The sequence below is a fragment of the Mus caroli genome, unplaced genomic scaffold (assembly GCF_978045245.1).
Source record: "Mus caroli unplaced genomic scaffold, Mus_caroli_1 scaffold_14, whole genome shotgun sequence".
Lineage (NCBI taxonomy): Eukaryota > Metazoa > Chordata > Mammalia > Rodentia > Muridae > Mus > Mus caroli.
In genome coordinates this window covers 68,361,755-68,381,944 of record NW_028227269.1, presented here as the reverse complement: position 1 = coordinate 68,381,944, position 20,190 = coordinate 68,361,755, and the positions used below count along the sequence as shown (strand labels likewise).

Here is a 20,190-nt window from a genome sequence, read left to right as displayed (position 1 = left end):
CAAACCTGCTGTTTCCCTCTGTATTATATAAATGAGTCTATAACAAGCAGTTTGAAGAGGTATTTGTATCCATTAGCATGTTTTTGCATGTATCTCAAAAAGGCTTACAAATTCTCACATGAAATAGGTTGACCTTGGCAGTTAACTGATTGTACTGACTAGTTTTGTGTCAACTTGACATAGCTGGAGTTATCACAGAGTAAGGAGCTTCAGTTGGGGAAATGCCTCCATGAGATCCAACTGTAAGGCATTTTCTCAATTAGTGATCAAGGGGGAAAGGCCCCTTGTGGGTGGGACCATCTGTGGGCTGGTAGTCTTGGGTTCTATAAGAGAGCAGGCTGAGTGAGCCAGTAAAGAACATCCCTCCATGGCCTCTGCATCAGCTCCTGCTTTCTGACCTGCTTGAGTTCCAGTCCTGACTTCCTTTGGTGATGAACAGCAGTATGGAAGTGTAAGCCGAATAAACCCTTACCTCTCCAACTTGCTTCTTGGTCATGATGTTTGTGGAGGAATAGAAACCCTGACTAAGACACTGATCAACATGTGGATTATACTAGTTAGGAAGTAAATTTGGCTGTGTAAAACAAATCTAAAGGCATATATATATATTTCCCTCTAGTGGAATAACATGAACATCCAAGATGGTACCTTCAATAAGAAGAGCAAGATTTGTATTTTCTTCCATCCTTTACTTGGGGCTTCTCTCATGTGATCCAAGCTACCTACTCTGTCTAGCTTGAACATTATCATGTTCAATTAACATGTGAATGTTAAGGGGTATACCTAGGACTTCAGACATAGTCTTCCTTACTCTCTTTGTAGAACAACAACCAATTTCCCTGTAGTAATTAGGGCCAGGAACCGCAACCAATACAATTCACTCTCTGATCTGTTGGTTCTGTGGCGTGAAGACCAAAAAGCTGCTATGAAGTAGCTTCAGCCCCCAGTTAATAAAATCGTGGCTTGCTTACATGAGAGAAAGCATCTGTCCCTTGGCTAGTTAGTCCTTCAGTGTGCAGAGAATAAGTTATGAGGACAAAAATTCTCTTAAGAATTATTAGGAATAATCTAAGAGCAATGACATCTCCACCCCTTGGTTCACAGGTCCATGAACTCAGGCCATGGGTTATATATGTATGCATATATGTGAATAATGGGTTAACTTGTATGCCATGTCGCCATGTCTTCATGGGTGTCTTAGGGTTTTACTGCTGAGAACAAACACCATGACCACCATGACCCAGGGAGTGGCACTATTTGAAGGTGTGGCCCTGTTGGAGTAGGTGTGTCACTGTGGGTATGGGCTTTAAGACCCTCATCCTAGTGCCTGGAAGCCAGTAGTCTGCTAGCAGCCTTCAGATGAAGATGTAGAACTCTCAGCTCCTCCTGCACCATGCCTGCCTAGATGCTGCCATGTTCCTCCCTTGTTGGTAATGGACTGAGCCTCTGAACCAGTTAAACCAGCCCCAATTAAATATTGTCCTTATAGGAGTTGTCTTGGTCATGGTGTCTATTTACAGCAGTAAAACCATAACTAAGACAGAGCTTTATGACAGGAAAAATAAACCATGTGCAATATGAATCTGTTTCTGTGGAGGCAAGTTGCCTTTCCCATCAAAGTAGAAAAGATCTAGTACAATTAAATTACCATCAGACGACTGGCTAATATAGGCAACAATATCAGACTTGAGTCTCTGCCATGGCCTCTGACATACGTAGGTTAAACATTCCACAATGGCAATAAATGAATTATACTTGGCAAACAGAAATCCATACTGTTGAGTCTACTATTTAGCTTAAGTTCTTGTTGTCACATGAGACAACTAAGTAAGTAGTATAGTGACTGGGCAAAGAGACTGGCTAGTTTACATCCACAGGGCTTATCATCTTGAAGAATACCTTATCAGGGTGGATACCCTCAGGTCCGGGGTAGTATAGTTCACAAATATTTTCACATTCTGTGTATTTCTAATAACCCATTCGCAATACTTTATCTACTGACATCTTTGAATCTTCTTTCCAAGTCACTGACCGACCTATTACCTATTATGCATACATCTATATTAACTCAGGCCAACTCTCCTGCCTAACAAAAGATCAATGAAATGTACTGCTCAATATTGTGCCCACTGGAGAATTTTTCTTCATTGTCATCTTTCCTCTTTGTGGAGTAGGGCCATGAATCAGCGGCAAACTTCTTCACATTGGTGCTAACACTGAATACTGAGTATTAATAAACGGGCCTGTACACGTACTTCCTCTGCTGACCCTGAGCCTGCATATGTAAGGGAAGAAAAGAGGCATGGGGGTGATGAGAGAAAGGGAGATTCCACAGAAGTTTGTTAGAAATCTACCTGTGCTTCCAGATCGTGCCAAGCTTTTCCAGTATGTACTGTTCCATTCAACCACAGAATTCTGCTGTCTGCATTTAAGTTCAGTAAACTAGAACACACACAGTTCCTAAAGACCAGTTTATGTCCCATTGTCAATTACTATCCCATAGTCTGGTATTAAATATGTGCCAATGCCTGGTAGCAAGCCAAGAGTTGGCTTTTAGGAGTGTAGACATCACAGATAGGGCATGTTCATATTCCAAAATCCTAGATAGGACCCCAGTGCTGTGATTCTCATTTTGGGTTTACAAGAGACTCTGTATAATATTTTGTGTTTGCTATCAGGTCTGCTGAGTCCTAAAACCCAAGTATCAAGACATCGAATGTCATAGCATGGATTATCAGCCATGTTATTTGTTCAAAGTCCCATGAAAACTGATAGTCGTGTGGTATAAGGGAAAGGATCAAAGAACGATGAATGCAGTACACTGTCTTCAGAACTCAAACAGGGCAGCTAAGCACATCAACTCATCCTTTGAGATGGGTAAACTTCAATAAGGTGCTAGTACCACATGGATATGTTTCATCCTCTGGTACAAGGATAATTTAGTTTTAAGGAATGGGTTAAAACATTTTGCCCAGTGTGGTTCCAAAGTCCCAGGCTCACGGCTGTCCTGTCTTAAGTCCCTAATAACCATCACCATATGTATGAGGTCACATCTGCCTGAATAGTCTTTCTTTTATAGTATGTAGGTTAGTAGCTACTTCCTGTTCCCCGGTCCTAATTCTATAATGGAATCAAAATAATAGACTGCCATGATATTCTCCTTGATAGCAAGGAAGCAAAGGCCAGTCTAGAATTACACTGTGTTACTGCACTGAAAAGCCTATCACAGCCTCAGGAAGGCAAATGCTTCAGATTATCCTTGTTCACAGGAAGTGAAAAAGCTACATTTTGGGCTTCAAGTCAGCAGCTGTGCTCAGGCTACCAAACTTTTTATTGGCTCTAGTTAAGGACCTAGATGCAGTATTACAAATTAACATAAACATTTGTGTGTGTGTATGTGTGTGTGATTTACACATGTAAGCCCATGTACAAGTAAGCTTCCCTATGTGTGCTCACTCGTGTGTGCATGCAGAGGCCAGGGACTGACAATGGCTTCCTCACTTGCTTCCCTACCTTCTTATTTCTTTGAGGCAAAGTTTCTCTCTGAACCCCAGGCTCACTGTTTGAGCTAGACTGGCTGGTCTGAAAGTCCCTGAGGTCCTCTTGTCTCTGCATTTCCAGTGCAGGAGCTACAGGTGATGCCACCATGCTTGGCTTTCAGATGGGTTCTGGGAACCTGAACTAAGGATGTCACAGTTGCTGAGCAAGTGCTTTATCTGTAGAGGCATCTCCCTGAAAATGGTAATTTTTTTTATATATAATTCACAAACATCTCCAAGCTAATTTGTCTATTTGGGATGGTTTGAATGTGTCCACCAAAGTTCTTATGTTGGAAACTTAATCCCTATTGTAACCATGTCAAAACATGGCCCCTTTAAGGAATGATTAGGTCATGAAGGCTAGGCCCTTTTACACTCTTTAATGAAGGGTTTCCTTTATCTACCTATTTCACATTAGCAAGTTCTTGTCCTGCTGCCTTTTCCTACATGATAATATAACCAGAATGCCAATATCAGATGCTAGCATCTTGATATTGGGCTGTCTAACCTTCAGAACCAAGAGAAATGAATTCAGTCTATGGTGTTATAACAACATAAAATGGATTAAGACACTATTGAACCTCTGTCTCTCAGATTTAATTTTTTAAAGTTTTGTTGTTGTTGTTGTTGTTGTTGTTTGAGACAGGATTTCTCTGTATAGCCCTGGCTGTCCTGGAACTCACTCTGTAGACCAGGCTGGCCTCAAACTCAGAAATCTGCCTGCCTCTGCCTCCCAAATGCTGGGATTAAAGGCATGCGCCACCACGCCCAGCTATTAAAGATTTTTTAAAAATGTGTATTTTGCCTGCATATATGGTGGCTACAATGGTCAGAAGTGAGTGGTTGGTCCTCTGACACTGGAGTTAGAGATGATGAGTCACCATGGGTCCTCTGAACAAATGTGGTCCTCTGAAAGAACAGCAAGAGTCCTTATCCTCTGACCCATCCCTCCAGCCTCATCTCTCAGATTTTTAACAACTGCATAAATGTTTTTCAGGTCTTTAACAGTTACACTAAATTAATTTTCCAAGTGATTAGGTTTAACTTGATTTTCTCCTGTAGGCATGGGGGTCATACTAAGCCTATCAGTCCTTCAATTTCACATCCCTCCACTGACATTCTCAAGCCTCTTCGGAGTTTCCTCTGTGCAGTGTGCCTATTCTCACATACATTTTGAAACTGGTAAAATGGCCTCAGCATTTATCTTTACTTCTAGACCTCTCATGAACAATATCCTTGCCAGGACGCCATCTGATTTCCTTCAGGGTCTCCTGAGATCACTGGAATGCCGATGTGTGACAACAATGCTGCAGGGAACACTGTGCAGGCTGCTGTCCTCTAGACAGTCTGAGAATTTCACATTCCTCAATTCATACTCATCCTGGTGAAAGGTCGCGGGCCTCTTTGGAAATGTAACTATAGGCAGCATCCTTCCTCAAAGAAACCTGCCTCCCACCCCTTATTTAAGGGATTCCAGGTCTAAGAACTGACTTACCACCAGATATTAGATGCTTTGCATCTCTATCATTTTCTGCTCACTATTCCTAGAATTTTTCCCACTCACATATATCAAGAAGGTATGGGTAGCTACTTAAGTAGTCTATAGTTTCATTTATTCCATAGATCTGAGGTTCAATGGGCCGCCATCCCAATCTCTTTTAGTCAAAATACCTTGAACATCCCTTCTTGAGGATTTATCATCTATAACTATAGTTAGTAACTGTACTCAGCATCTGTTTGATAGTTATGTCTTCTGACCTCTGCAAGAATCTCCCTGTGTTACTGTGGCAACATCACCTCCAACCTACTGAGGACAGTTACCAGTGAGGTTGGAAAGGATCTCTCTGTTCTTCTTCACTCAATGTCTTGGTTGGATAAATTCTACAGGCCCTCCTGCAGGAGGTGTGGACAGAGCATAACTGTGCAGGATGAACACAGTAGAGGATATGTAAGTCTCCTTTCCATTACTGTGACAAAACACTTGACAGAAACCACTTAAAACTTAACGTGTAGAGGCTATAAGCTGTGGTCAACTGGCCACATAGTTTCTGGTTGTGTGGTGAGGAAAGGCTTATGGCAGGAGGGCCTACTGAAGCAAAGCTGCTCCCCTGAAAGCAGCCAGGAAGGGAAGAGAAACCAAGTAGGGGGTTGAGCACAAAACTATCCTTCAAAGGAATGTACCCAGTGACCTATTTCCTCCGAAGAAGTCCCACCTTCCACAGTTTCCCACATACCCAAACTTTCGTTCAGATTTTGACCCTGCCAATGAATCAAGCCATCGCTTAGGTCAGAGCCCTTGTGAGTCAAACACTAGTGACTAGATCTACCAGATATGAATACAACCTTCTATACCTCAGCATTTGGAAATACACTTTATAGCTACAAAAGCCCAACACTTCCATCTTCCTGAATTTAAAGAGTCTTTCCTTTACAATGTATGAGGGAAATTCTGGCACTTTTGTGTAGTGATTGTAAGCCATTGTAGTGGTTTGAATGAAAATACATGTCCCCCCACTCCCCATAGGTCCATCTATGTTACCACTTTGTTCCCAGTTAGTGAAACTGCTTAGGAAGGATTAGGAGGTATGGCCCTGTTGGAGAAGGTGTGTCACTGGGTGTGAACTTTGATGTTTTAAATGACTCATGTGATTCTTTCTGCCTGATTGTTGTGGATCAAGATATGAGCTCTCAGCTGTTCCTTTGTGCCACCATCATGGACTCTGATCTTCTAAAACTGTAACGCCAAACTAAATCCTTTATTTTATAACTTTCCTTAGACATGGTGTTTTAGAACAGAAATTTTTAAAAGTGAGACTGCCATTATTATGTACCAGCTTCAAGTAACCCAAGTGGAAGGGCAGATGCTCAAGTCAACACACATCTCAGTTGTGGGTAAGTATTTGGCAAGATTCTATAGCATCTTCAAGTTTATTAACTCTTTCATTCAAGCCCAGGCTATAGCTTTTCCATCTGGGCTATGCTGAAAATTCAACTCATATTTAAGACTTCCATCCTTACTCTATCTGCTCAAAATGACCGAAGCAGGTCCCAGACACAGGACCCCAGACCATTGCCTTCAGTACCTGTACCTTTCTTAACAGACAGAGACCTTGGAATTATTCACTTTACAGTGTGTGGCCCTTGCAGTTGTACAGCCCTTGCCTCTGCTTCCCAAGTACAGGAATTAAATGCATGTGCCTCCATATTTAGCAGCCTAATTTTAGGATTTCAACTAGATAGTTTTGCTTGGATAATAAATTTTGAACCTAGACTACATAAAACATAAAAAATTCTATGGCCTTGATTTTTGTTGTCATTTAGTCTTGGCTAAAATTAAAGCTGACTGTAGAGATCACAAATTACAACTAGTACTTTAGTAAAGAAGATTAAAAGAGAGGGAAAAGCATAACAAACCTACAGTAAACCACTATAGTTTGTTATATGGAAAATAGCAAAAAGCTGGAAAATATGGCCAGTGAAACCACACAGCCTATATAGGCTGCTCCCTCCACCTGATGGCCTGAGCTTGATCTACATACTGGAAAGTCAGAGTTGACTCCCACAGCTGTCCTCTAAGACACACTCACACACACATGCACATACATACGCACAGGCGTGCACACACATACACCATAGCATTAGCACTGGCCCCCAAGAAAGAAAATAAATTGTATCAAAATTTATATATATATATATATATATATATATATACATACATATATATATATACACATATATATGTATGTATATATATATGGGGGGTGGGTCGAGACAGGGTTTCTCTGTATAGCCCTGGCTGTCCTGGAACTCACTTTGTAGACCAGGCTGGCCTCGAACTCAGAAACCCACCTGCCTCTGCCTCCCAAGTGCTGCGATTAAAGGTGTGTGCCACCACTGCCTGGCCAAAATTATATTTTTAAAAGCTGAAAAACATTTACTTATTGTGTATTATTGTGTGTGTGTGTTTTGAATGAAATACCTATTAAGTCATGTTTCTTCTTATTCCATAGCTTGTCACTATAAAACTGAGCAATTATAAGTGCTCTTTCAACATTAGCTACACTGACTTACTAGTATGTAACTTTCAACCTGGAAATTACATGCTTAATTGTTTAAGATTCAAATTAAGCCTACTCATAGTTTATAAGTAAATTGAATTTGAATTTCTTTACGTCACTGACCTTGTTAAAATTAACTCAGCTAGTTCTGAAAAAAAAATCTAAAAATTCCTTTGAAGTTAGTGTAAAGCAAATGTCTTCCTGTTTGCTTCAGCTGTGGCACTAGGAAAATGATGAGTGTAGCAGACACTGATTCCCACCAGCACAGACGCCTGTCTCTCCAGGCTATCCGTTCTTTGGCTGATGGTCAAAGCAGATGGATCTGCCATTACTGGCAACATAAATTATCTTCACTTGTGACCTCAAACTTTTTATTACCTAATTCATTTTAAACAGTATGTTCCTACAACAATACACTTGGAGACTTGTCAGAGGATATTTATCTCTGTCTCAAGCTGGGTACTCAGGTTTCCACTCTGTGAAGGCTCACAAGGGAAATGTCTCTGAGGTCTTAGCATCAGGAAAGATATGCCTCTCTTGATCAATTTGTTCATCTTCCTCTCAAAAGCAAACAAAGAAAACCCACTCTCAAGTCTTCCTTTCGCGCTCTCTCTCTCTCTCTCTCTCTCTCTCTCTCTCTCTCTCTCTCTCTCTCTCGGTTGCATTGTTCTGGTTTCCTGCTTCCCCCCACCCCTTCAAATCCGATGCAGTTTCCTCTCATTTATTTTTATCTTGTGTAAAAATAAGTATTTTGTGTTAGCTGCCTCAAACTCTCTACGGGATAATGCAGGTATAAATAAGAACAAATACATCTCACACTAGACAAAGGATCAACATCCCTTTTTTGACTCTAAACTTGGAAGAGTGCTCTCCCCTCACACAACACTGGCCCTCCAAGTTGACTGTCCTGCGGCCAGTGGGGTGGAAGGCCTTCAACCCATGAATCTCCCACAACGGCCTAGTCACACAGTGGGTAAGGGTGGGTTTGACTACATGACCACCATAAATCCTGACAGTAAACAAGTACTAAGATACCAATAGAACAGTTGAAGAGATTTTGAGTCATCAAAGCCAAAAATATGTGCCCACCAAAACAAGTGCCAAGAAGATTTGAAAGAAGGAACTGTTCTTCAACTATTTTTTTTCAATGCAGCACACACACAGGCTTTGTCCCTGGGGCATGTAAGTCTGGGCTTACTTATGTTCCCTAAATAAGTGCTCTTTGTGTGTGGATCACGAGAAAATGCATACAGTCTCTGTTCCGTGAAGGTGTTAATTTAATTTCTTCATTTATTAGCTATAAGAAGTTATTTCTCAAAACAGAATTAGAGTGTATCTGGAGTCACGTGTCATCTGAAATTTGTTCTGTTGTCATTTTTTTCTAGTTTTTCCAATTTTTCTTACATTTTTATTTAATTTTGTGTTTTGCCTGCATGTACGGCTGTGCACCATATGCATATGTGGTGCCTACACAGGCCAGAAGAGGGCGTCGCCCCCCCTCCCCACCTACTCAGAATCCCAATTTGGAGTTAAGGAGGAGTGGGCTGCCATGCAGGTTCTGGGAATCAACCTCTGAGCAGCAGCAGGTGCTGCTAACCATTGGGCCATCTTTCCAGTCCTTATCTGATTTTCCTACTGAAAATCTCTGCAGGACTCTAGAAGTAACTTTACCAGTATACATAAAATTGGCAACTTCATTTCTACCTTAAGAACAAGACTGGAACTCAAATTACAAAAGAGACTGAAACATTAACCAAATCACTTCTCACAACTCCTGCCCAATATTTTGAGCATTGTTAGTTAGGCCTCTTACATTTTAAAGCCTCTTACATTTTATAATCCTCTTTACAATGCTGTAAAAATGGTTTACAAACATTTCTCGAGTGTCAAATGCAAAACCTATCCTCTTCCAGCTACAGATAAGGACACTGGGATGTTGCCACGTATGCCTTGTCCCAGATCACCTACTTTGGAAGCAGAATCAAACAAAGGTCCCTAGCTTTACTTTAGCATCTCTAGAACTCCTCCCATTAACGCTTGCAATATTGCGGTGATGCCCAGAGACCACAGGAACTTCGAAAGGAATTGGGGTTTTCAAAAATGGCTCTGGGAAACCCAGGTGGAAGACAGGTTCTGCAGGTGTGCGGTCCAGCCTCGGAACTGGTACCACTGGGAACAGTGTGTGGAACAGGACGGTGCAGTCGGGCGTGCCGGCGTTTAGTTAACCCGGCACTCCCCCACCTCCTGCCCGGGCGGCCTCAGTTTACCTGTACCGAATGGAAGCAGAAGGCAGCGCTCTGGAGGCCTGCGGACAGACCCTCCTCCTCTAGTCCGCCGGCCACTGGGCGAATCCTGGCCGAGGCTGGGCGGGTCAGACGCCGCACGAACGCCTAGGGCGCCCCGCAAGCAGCTGGGAGGCGGGGCGCGGCGGCGTCCAGGGTGTCGTGCACTCGGCGGGCCTCAGGGCGGCAGTCTGGGCCCGCGGCCTGCGCTCTCGGGCGGGCCGGGCTCGATCCGCGCCGGCCGCGAACGTGTCTCCCGGTGACGCAGCCGCGGGTGGGGAACGTGGTGCGGCGGCGGCGGCGACTGTGCGCACGGCCGTCTCGGAGAAGACGCGGGTCTCCGACGCCGGCGCTCGGCCAAGAACGGACGGCCTCTCGAGTACGGCCGGCGCGGGGCCTGGCGGCACCGACGAGGCCCGGAGGCTGCCGGGGTTGCGCCCCGTGACGCCCCCCGCGCTCGCTCTCGCCGGTGCAGGCGCAGCTGCGAGCCGAGGCTCCATGTTGGGAAGCGCCGCGCGCCCTCGTTAGCGGGAGACGGCTGCGGCGGGCAGAGCCCCGGGCTGGGCGCAGCGAAGATGGAGGCCCCGCTGAGGCCTGCCGCCGACATCCTGAGGCGGAACCCGCAGCACGACTACGAGCTGGTGCAGAGGGTCGGCAGCGGCACCTACGGGGACGTGTACAAGGTGAGGCCCCGGCCCGGCCTGCGAGCGTGGGGCACCCCCGGGATGCGCCGGACCACAGCGTCCGGCCAGGAAGCGGCCCGGAGCCCGCGGCACCGTTCCGAGCACCCTGGGTTCCCCATCGGTTCTAAGGCTAGCGACCGGCAGACGTAACCGCACCTTCCAGACCACGGCTGAGCTTTTTTGTGGTTTTAAGGCGTATTTATGGTATTGAAGTTACTCCGGAGGGTGGTCTGGTGTTGATGTGGGGGGGAAATGCTTCGCGGAAGGCGGTAGATAGGAAAGAGTATTGTAAATCTAGACCTTTGCGTCCTGTATTGGTTTGGGTGAACTTGCCTTGAAAAAAAATCTCTGTGGAACCGGACTCTAAATTGTCAACTGTAAGTAATCTGGTTCTGGAGTAAAAGGATTTGTGTGTAAACATGACGGCCTGTAGGAAGATGTCTTTGGGGACCGGTGAGGTGGCTCAGGGTGTTAAAGCCAAGCCTTAGGACCCCAGAACGGTCCCCGGATTCTCTTGGTGGAAGCACGGATCCCCCACACATACACACTCACACGCTCCCAGGAAATAAACAAAGTGTAATTAAATTTAAACATATTTAGAGGAAGACCTTTGTCACCTGGCAGAAGTTTAGGAATTTTGTATCTGGTTGATAATAATGAATATAATTTATGGAGTTTTCCTACCAAAGTAATTCCTCTCTATGGGATTTATAGCATTCCATAATCATGAGTGGGTAATTACTGCTACCCTTTTTACTGGTCTCTTATATTAAGACAAATAATAATAAATTTGTAATCTGCCGTTACAAAACAAAACAACAAAAAACATGCCATAGCAAAGCAAACCGATTTCTTAAGTCTGCTAAGTTTTTAAAGGGTTCAGAGGAAAACACTGTCCAATATTCCCTCATGGCTTTTGTTCTTTGTCCCAAAGGGGCAGAGTTAGTGCAGTTCCTTATGGGGATTAAGAAAAAACTTATTTTTGAGCTGGGTGTTGGTGTTGCTCGCCTTTAATCCCAGCACTTGGGAGGCAGAGGCTGCCTGGTCTACAGAGTGAGTTCCAGGACAGCCAGAGCTGCACAGAGAAACCCTGTCTCGGAAAAAAAAAAAAAAAAACCAAACCACCCCCCCAAAAAAAAAAAAAAGCTTATTTTCCTTTTGCAACAGCTTGATATTTTGACCTATGTATCAGTATGTTCCAAACAGCAATCTGCATAGAGCCCTGATGGCTGTGTTTCATGAGTAATCGCTTGACCCCACTGAGCGATGTTGACTTGCACAGGTACTATGCAAGGAAAACATCTCTTTTCTCTGCTTGTCTTTGAGAATTTTTTTGCTGATAGTAGTACCTTGGGGGGATGGATTCTGAGGTGAGGACTCTGGGTGGGCTTTTTACCCCTGAAGACCAGGCACTTGGGCCCAAGCAGACACTGTTCTAGCAACCGAGCAGTGCAGCAGCAGTGAGCAAGGTCCTGACTCGGGCCTCGCTTACCTTTGATGCAGAGTGCACAGTTACCATGGAATCCCCTTCCTTGTGGAAAGTTAGTGGTAGCTAGCACAAATGTCTTTATTTGCTCATTTACCCATTTTAGGAAATGCTTGCTCTTTAAAAAACAGAAACTCCTGTTTGCTTTCTTGGTCCCATTTTAAACCATCTTTGTCTTATGATTCACTAAAAGTTAGACCAGTTCAGTTCCGTTCATAGTAATTATACAATACTCTAAATTCTAGCTCTTGCCCCACCCTACTCCCCCTTTCCCCCTGGTACAGAAAATCTAAAGGGAGTATTTCCCCCACACAAGGATCTTGCTAAGACCTCCACGGTTTTCTTTTCAGAGCAGCTCTCTGGAAGGACTGCATCCTTCCTTAGGAAAGCAATGTTTACATTAAAAGGACAGCTGCCTGCCTGCCTGCCTGCCTGCCTGCCTGCCTGCCTGCCTGCCTGCCTGCCTGCCTGCTTGCTTGCTTCTTCTTACCCAGCTGCTTCCTGGTCCTGCTGCTCACTTCCACAGCTCAACAGACATCAGAAGCTGAAAGCTTCCCACCCCACCTGGGCCTCCCACCTTTCTCAATCAAGCTCACATTATCATGTGTACTTGAGGGCTAGGCCAGCCTCTGAGTCCCACGCAGCCTTTAGACACTCGTGTGCCCTTCTGTTTGGTGTGTTCTAATTCCTGAGGATCACCTCCCTCCCCCATCCTCCACCTGTTGCCACCGTTGCTGTCTAGGAAAACAGTTCTTGGTTCTAGTAAGCCCCAGCCCCTCACCCTGACCCCTAATCTCCCTCTCCCTTTTGCTCTTGCCACACTGGCCTCCAGGCTTTCCTTAAACAACAATAAGCATCTTCTCGCTTTGGAGTCTTTGTTCTTGCTACTTCCTCTGTTCAGTATCTTTTCCCAGACAGTGAGTGTCTTGCTTCCTCCTTCCCTTTAGACAAACCTGACTGTCGTCGGTATACTTACTGCTGTCTAGCACAGTGTTTATTACTTGCTTTTTTACGTGTCTGTTTCGACCAAAAATATAAATACTCCACAGAGACAGGGGTTTTACACCATCCCACCCCATTTTGTTGTATCTTAACCTAGAAATAGGCAGGACATGGAGTAGATGAGTCCTAAGAGGTGACAAAGTGACAAAGGGCTCTAGGTGATTCTGTCACCTAGTTGTCTGAGCACTTAGTTTTGACATCACAACAGTGCTTGTATTTAATTCCTGTGTATTCCTGCACTGTTTTGTTTTGATTTAACGATAGTCACATGTCTCTTTTTGTTACAAATTTCAATAACTTGAGTTCTCTGGGAAAACATTTCTGAAAAGCTGTTTTATAGCATATTTATTATCAGTAATCTAAGTCCTGTGGAATTTTGTGAATTTATACTTACTCCTTAATATGCCTAGAACATGAGACTTTGGAATTTTTTCTTTTAAAGCAGATTGATTGTATTTTTAAGAAACTGTAAATCCTGGGGCACTTTAGAAGTGTTTCCCATCTGTGATGCAAACTAGTAAACTAATTAGTGAGAAATAATGTCATCTCTTCATCTCTTACCCATTCATTCCAGTTTGTTTTTATGCCTGAACTATATTATGAAGTAGTAACTTTAAAAAGACCCTCGCCTTGAGATTCTTTGTAATTTTTACACTCTGTAAACACACAGGTCCCCTAGGGATCTCCTTCGTTTCCCAAGAGGTGCAGACTCCATCTTAAATAAGGAGAGGAATGTAAAGATGCACCCTATAATTGAGAGCAGAGCAGGAGGTGGTGGAGGGGAGATGGAGGGGAGACAGACACAAAAGAAAAGAGTGTGGTGGATGGAGGAAGGATTAAGCCCCAGCTTGGCAGATCCTGATTGTAAGATTTGACACTTGCTAAAAGGAAGGAGAGATCTAGATAATGGCTCCCCCACCTCCTGTCCACAGAGTAGCTAGCTTACAGTCAGTATCATGGTTCACAAGCCGCAGGGTGAGCACCTGCCTCTGCCATTTTGTACCAAAACTGCTTCCAGGCTAGTGTCCACAGAAATTCTAAGATCTCTTCACTTTTCATAGGATATAAATCTAGAGTAGGGACCCATGTACTTCTTTTAGACTCTTTTCAACTCTTTGATTGATTATCCATGAGTGACATGTTTAGTTCCAGGACAACAACCTGCAACTATATTACAGCAAGCAGACCAATGCCTAAGAAATATTTGCTTAATGATATTAGTGGTAGTAAATTGCCCAGATGTAATAAATAATGCTACTAATATAGTTTTTTTTTTTCAGGCCTTTTCCTAGATGTTTTTAAGGAATCTGTTTCTGAAATGACTTACATTGTTTCAGACGCCAGCCAGTGCTGCATGTAGCACATGCTACAGTGACCAACAGTTTCTTTAAAATTACTGTTTTTAAAAGGAGCCATTGAATGAATCTCTAAGTTTCACATTAGTTATTTCCAATTTTTAAGATTCTTTTGCCATTATAAATGACATAATTTGCATAGAAAGCTTTGTCATATATATAAGCCTTACCATTTCTGTGAGTTCTTCTGGAAGCTGGATGAGTCAGATCTACAGTAATGAATCCCTCTTTTATTCAAGGCCCCCTTTTCTCCCCAGGCCAACAGTCAGAATTCTGGAATGGCTTCAGGCACTTTGAAACATTTGCTAAGATCGAATGGTAAAGAAGCCGCTTAGTACATAGTGACAGTGAGAGCTGCCTCTGTGCTGGGGTCTAATACAGGCCTCAGAAAGAAAGCACGCTCTCAGAAAGGAACATGGAGTCTAGGCAGGGAAAAAGGCATGCAGTCATAATTTGATAAGTGCCATAATGAATATGGAAGAAATACTCAACTCTGTCCTTATTAGGGGATGGGGGCTTGAGGGTCAACTAGGGAAGATTAACCAAAGACGAAGTGGTAGCTAGAATTGCTTTTGTCTAGTGTGCGCAAGCATCTAGGGACCTAGGGAATGGCACTGGCAAAAGCCTGGATGAGTCTTACAGAGTGTGCATCTTCCTTCCAGGTCCCTTGCAATAAAAAGAGCAGGTGGTGGAGGTCAGGGGAAACCAAGATAGCAGATCCTGTACGTTGGCATGAAGAAATGTGTGGCTTCTTCTTTAGTCTGAAGAAGTATTTTAGGAGGAAGGTGTCATTGGTGTAAGGGTGAATAATACAGAATGGCTGGACTCTACAGACCATTACTGAAGAATCTGGATGAGAGTTTGTGTAAGTCCGGACACTGCTGTAAGAGACCAAAGAGATGGATGTGAGTTCAGTTTTATAAGATGTTTTTAAAAATACCCATGATCTGCAACAGAAAGAGAAGGTAATGGATGGCAACTTGGGTGTGTTTGTTTTTGTCTTAGGTGACATTTTTTTTGTGTGCTGTTAACAGGAAATACAAATTTTGTGGGATGTGAGTTGTGTTCAAGTCTGTTTGCCCTTCAGACATTTCGTAAGTGACTGTGTGGCTTAGGTAAGAGGAAATTCGACTCCAGCCTCCGGAGCTCTGAACTGGGGATTCAGGTTTAGGAGTCATCACCAGTGCATGGGAGAGCACATGTGACATGGAATGAGGTCAGCAGGAAGCTTGCACCCAGGAGAGCTGAGGGGACTATAGTCTCAGAGAAAGGGCAGAAGAAGACTGTGCACTGGTGGCGTCAGAAGAAAGGGCTGACGGGATTCTTGGCATAGGAGTCTTGAAGCCTGCTCTCTCCCATCTCTCCCATCCCATGCTGTCATTTGCTCTAATAGTAATGAGGAAACATGGACGCTCTTCCAATAATAATAATAAAACAATAACAACTTCACTTATTGAATTATTGCATTAATAGTTTTCATGAGGGGGCTGGTGAGATGGCTCAGTGGGTAAGAGCACCCGACTGCTCTTCCAAAGGTCCAGAGTTCAAATCCCAGCAACCACATGGTGGCTAACAACCACCCGTAACGAGATCTGGCGCCCTCTTCTGGAGTGTCTGAAGACAGCTACAGTGTACTTACATATAATAAATAAATAAATCAAAAAAAAAATTAAAAAAAAATAGTTTTCATGAAATTAGTATTATTATTAATAAAACTACATGAAAACAGTGACGTTAGGTGTACCAATGTATCAGCTAGTCTAACATTGCGCCAGCACACAGTATCTGCTCAATAAATAGATCTTGAAGAAGAAAGCAGGGTACTGGAAAGTCACAGGTTTGTTAAGCATGGAGCTGTGGGACTGTTACAATGGCTCAGCAAGTAAAGGCTCTTGCTGCCAAGCCTGACGACCTACCTGAGTGTGATCCCCGCGATCCATATGGTGGAAGGCTAGAGCCAACTCCTCCAGTGAGTGCAAGCCCATTTTCCCCATTAGGATGGTTAGAATGAGGTGCACTGACTGAGGAGGAGCCCTGATGGAGAACTGGGAGAGTGAGGTGAAGGGCTGTCTGCTTAGGACCTCTTACAAGGTGACACTGCCCTCAGACACATCAAGTGATCACAGTGAGTAAAGAAAGACTGCTACCTCCGTGGGACATGGTATTCTAGCACACAGGAGAGAGGCAGTGCATGTGCGCTGTGCTGGAGAGATTACAGATGAGCAAGAAATAACTGAGCAGGTTAAGGCTCTAGAGTGCCATATGGGCCGCAGGAGGCAGGTCACAGAGTTAACAGGGATTGCTGGGGTAAGCTTCATTGAGGTAAGGTTGGAGCAAAGCCTTGGAAATGAGCGAGTTAATCAGGTGCTCACTGAGTAGTCAGAGGATTGAGAGGTACCTCTCTGTCTGATCAGTTCCCCAGCGCCTGCTTCCACAGTGAAACTACAAGCTCAGAGGCAGCCACTGAAACCAAGACAAAAATTGCCATCATCCGACTTTTGGGAGAAGAACTACAAGTTATTGTAATTAACATAAGTATTTAATGTAATTAAATAGTTCACCAGTTACATAACCAAATCTTGTGTGACCCTTTAAAGCCTGAGTTTGTGCGCAAGGATATGTCATTGTCTTCTCTGTGCTGCTCTGTGAGTATTCTCTAGTCATTAAATCGTAATAAAGCCTATCAAGAATCCCAGTGGCCTCAGACCTGACGTTAAGAGAGAATGGTTTTGACAGGGGTGTGACCAAAGTGCGTTCCCAGTGTCCTGGGACACTGGCTTTAGAGACACTCTAATTTCACATTGCACTTTGCAGCATGAGTAAGATTAACAGTAAGAGATGAAGGAAGGTGCGTCAAAAACGTCATCATGAATTGCATTTTTTAAAGCAGTGATACGGTGCTGAAAGTTTTTAAAATAGGTTCTGTTAAATAGTATATTACTATGAAAATCAAAGATGCTTTGTTGAGGTGAAGTGTTATAACTGTTTACTATTTATAAGGCATCTGGTTAAGATCTTACTTAGTATTTATCTTTCTTACAGTTCAGAAATAAGTGTGTTCTAAGGCTGCCTGAAAAGGAAGCACGGACCCGATGATGGGTGTGAGACTCTGAACCGTAGTTGGGAGCAAATGATTTCAAAGTGTCTTTCTACTTGCATAGAAATGTGAAAGTTACGGAAGAAATCTTCCGCCGTAGACAAGACAGATGTGAGGTGGTATGGTCGTCTCTTGGGCACAAGCTCTGAGCCTCAATGTCATGGCAGCCTTGCACAGACCCTGTTCCCTTTCTTAGGAAGCATCTTTACTTTGATTATTTCCAGTGGTTTTAGTGAAGATACAGAGGGTAGAATACAGATTAGTGGGGGTTGGGTTGTTTGTTTTGTTTTGTTTTTCAATTTTGCTTTCAAAAATTAAAAAGTTAGCTGGGCGGTGGTGGCGCATGCCTTTAATTCCAGCACTTGGGAGGCAGAGGCAGGCGGATTTCTGAGTTTGAGGCCAGCCTGGTCTACATACAGAGTTCCAGGACAGCCAGGGCTATACAGAGAAACCCTGTCTCAAAAAAAACAAACAAACAAAAAAATTAAAAAGTTTCACTTCTAAACTTAAATTGTGGTTTTTGGACCAAGAACACATGAAAAAAAAGATGAAGCCTATTAAAAGTGATACTTGTGTTTTCGGGGCTTCCTTAGCAATATGAGAACTTCCCCTAGACCAGGTAACCAGAGAGCACTTTTCTCATGTGCTTTGGACCAGTTTAAGTGTTGGCGAATGTTAGAGTACTTTGTGTAGGCTTTTGCATCCTGATTTTGCAAGGTACTAGTTAAGTTGGAGAAGTCTGTGACCTTTGAAAAGGGTAAGAATGTCTAGCTACTGTAGCTTAGCTCTCTTTCTCTTGAATATGGTTATCTCCCTGGGAGACTCTCAGCTGGTGTCTGATGGCCAGGTCTATCCTCACAGGTCTCTGAGCACATGAATCATAGGAGCCCCCACCTTCCAACATTTTATAAAAATAAAATCGGATTAAAGTGACTAAGAGTGACTAATGTTTGCATGACCCTACTGTACATTCTTGCAGTAATCCTTTAAAGGGGGTGGGACAGATAGATGTATTTTCATCCCTATTTGACTCAAAGAGAAACTAGTTTCTGCCTTGTTTGTAGATTGCACACTATCAGAACTTGAATCTAGATCTCCTAGTCTCCCAATTTCTGTTCGTTTTCTTTATCCCAGGCCTTCTATAATCTGTATCTTTCAATTTGTTAGTTAACCTTTAAGTACACAGCCCTTTACACACTACCTGCACATGATAAGCTCTTTACACATTGTGGCATGGCTTCCCTGAGGAGCTGAGGGCTGGAGGGTTTATGGACTACTGTGTGATTGTGCACATAAGCACCAGAATGAGAGGCGCTTCCTCCTGTTACTCTGTGGTCATCTCTCTCTCTCTCTCTCTCTCTCTTTTTTTTTTTTTTTTTTTTTTTGTTTGTTTTTCAAGACAGGGTTTCTCTGTGCAGCCCTGGCTGTCCTGGAACTCACTTTGTAGACCAGGCTGGCCTCGAACTCAGAAATCCGCCTGCCTCTGCCTCCCAAGTGCTGGGATTAAAGGTGTGCACCACCACTGCCTGGCCTCTCTCATTCTTGTGCTTTCCAGTCTCAGCTCAGGATCAGTTCTTCATCACAAGCGAGGCTGCTGCTCTCCCTCCAGCTGGGAGACCCCTTCCTGCCCTGCTGCCCTCTGCCCTCATTGCTTTGGAACTTTGAATTTATGGTTACTGTAACTGAAGTTAGGGAGTCCCCTAGACTAGATTGTCAGTGAGATTATAAATTAAACAAAACACGAAGCATTTTAGACAAAGTCCTTAGTCTGCATCAAAGAGTACTTGCTTGTCTCTAGTGAAAACAGGATCCCCTGAACAGACTTCCAGTGTGAGCTGGTGAACCAGGGCCTTCTCCTGACCCATACATGGGTCATTTTTTTTTTTTTTTTTTTTTTTTGGTTTTTCGAAACAGGGTTTCTCTGTGTAGCCCTGGCTGTCCTGGCACTCACTTTGTAGACCAGGCTGGCCTCGAACTCAGAAATCCGCCTGCCTCTGCCTCCCGAGTGCTGGGATTAAAGGCGTGCGCCACCACGCCCGGCTACATGGGTCATTTTAAGACAGGTCTTACTCTATAGCTTGGTTGGTCTCAAACTCTCCGTCCCTCTGCCTCCACTTTCTGATTCGTAGGATCACAACTGTGTGTCACATGCCCTGCGTGCAGTAATGCATTGTAAAATAAGCAACTTGTAATGATTGACTAATAACTGTCTAGCTCGTGGCAGAGCACTTGGGCCGCTCTGGGTTATTTCCGCAGTGGTGCCAGTTCATGGGTGGGACTCAGGGTCTCACGTAGCCCTTCTTTTCCTGGCCTGTGGATACGCAGCTTTCTCTTTACCGTCTTTTATTTATTTTTTTTATTTTATTATTTTTTTTATTTTTTTTGGTTTTTTCGAGACAGGGTTTCTCTGTATAGCCCTGGCTGTCCTGGAACTCACTTTGTAGACCAGGCTGGCCTCGAACTCAGAAATCCGCCTGCCTCTGCCTCCCGAGTGCTGGGACTAAAGGCGTGCGCCACCACGCCCGGCTCTTACGGTCTTTTAAAAAACATTAAAGTATTGTAGGTTCATTTTAGAAAACCATGATACAGGAAGAAATGAAAACAGCCTTGTGTTTTCTCTACCAATAGGAAGACGTTGTTACATATTAAAAAACATTCTTATTAAGGACATAGGTCTTCATTGTCGAT

At 43.7% G+C, this 20,190-nt stretch overlaps 2 protein-coding genes across 4 annotated transcripts in view; one reads left to right on the top strand and one right to left on the bottom strand.

The window, feature by feature from the left end:
• The window catches only part of Atl1 (atlastin GTPase 1), a 68,917-nt gene extending 58,952 nt beyond the window's left edge, over positions 1–9,965 (bottom strand). For both annotated transcript variants that reach the window (XM_021178705.3, XM_021178703.2), the window contains exon 1: positions 9,865–9,965. The gene's annotated coding sequence lies outside the window, so the exon portion shown is untranslated. The remainder of the gene's footprint in view (positions 1–9,864) is intronic.
• A 187-nt stretch (positions 9,966–10,152) lies between these two features.
• The window catches only part of Map4k5 (mitogen-activated protein kinase kinase kinase kinase 5), a 91,368-nt gene continuing 81,330 nt past the window's right edge, over positions 10,153–20,190 (top strand). The window contains exon 1 of one of the 2 annotated variants that reach the window (XM_021178702.3): positions 10,153–10,562. In XM_021178702.3, the coding sequence (XP_021034361.1) occupies positions 10,455–10,562 (108 nt within the window). In that variant the 5' untranslated portion in view covers positions 10,153–10,454. The remainder of the gene's footprint in view (positions 10,563–20,190) is intronic. The other variant, XM_085830402.1, reaches the window with a different exon arrangement.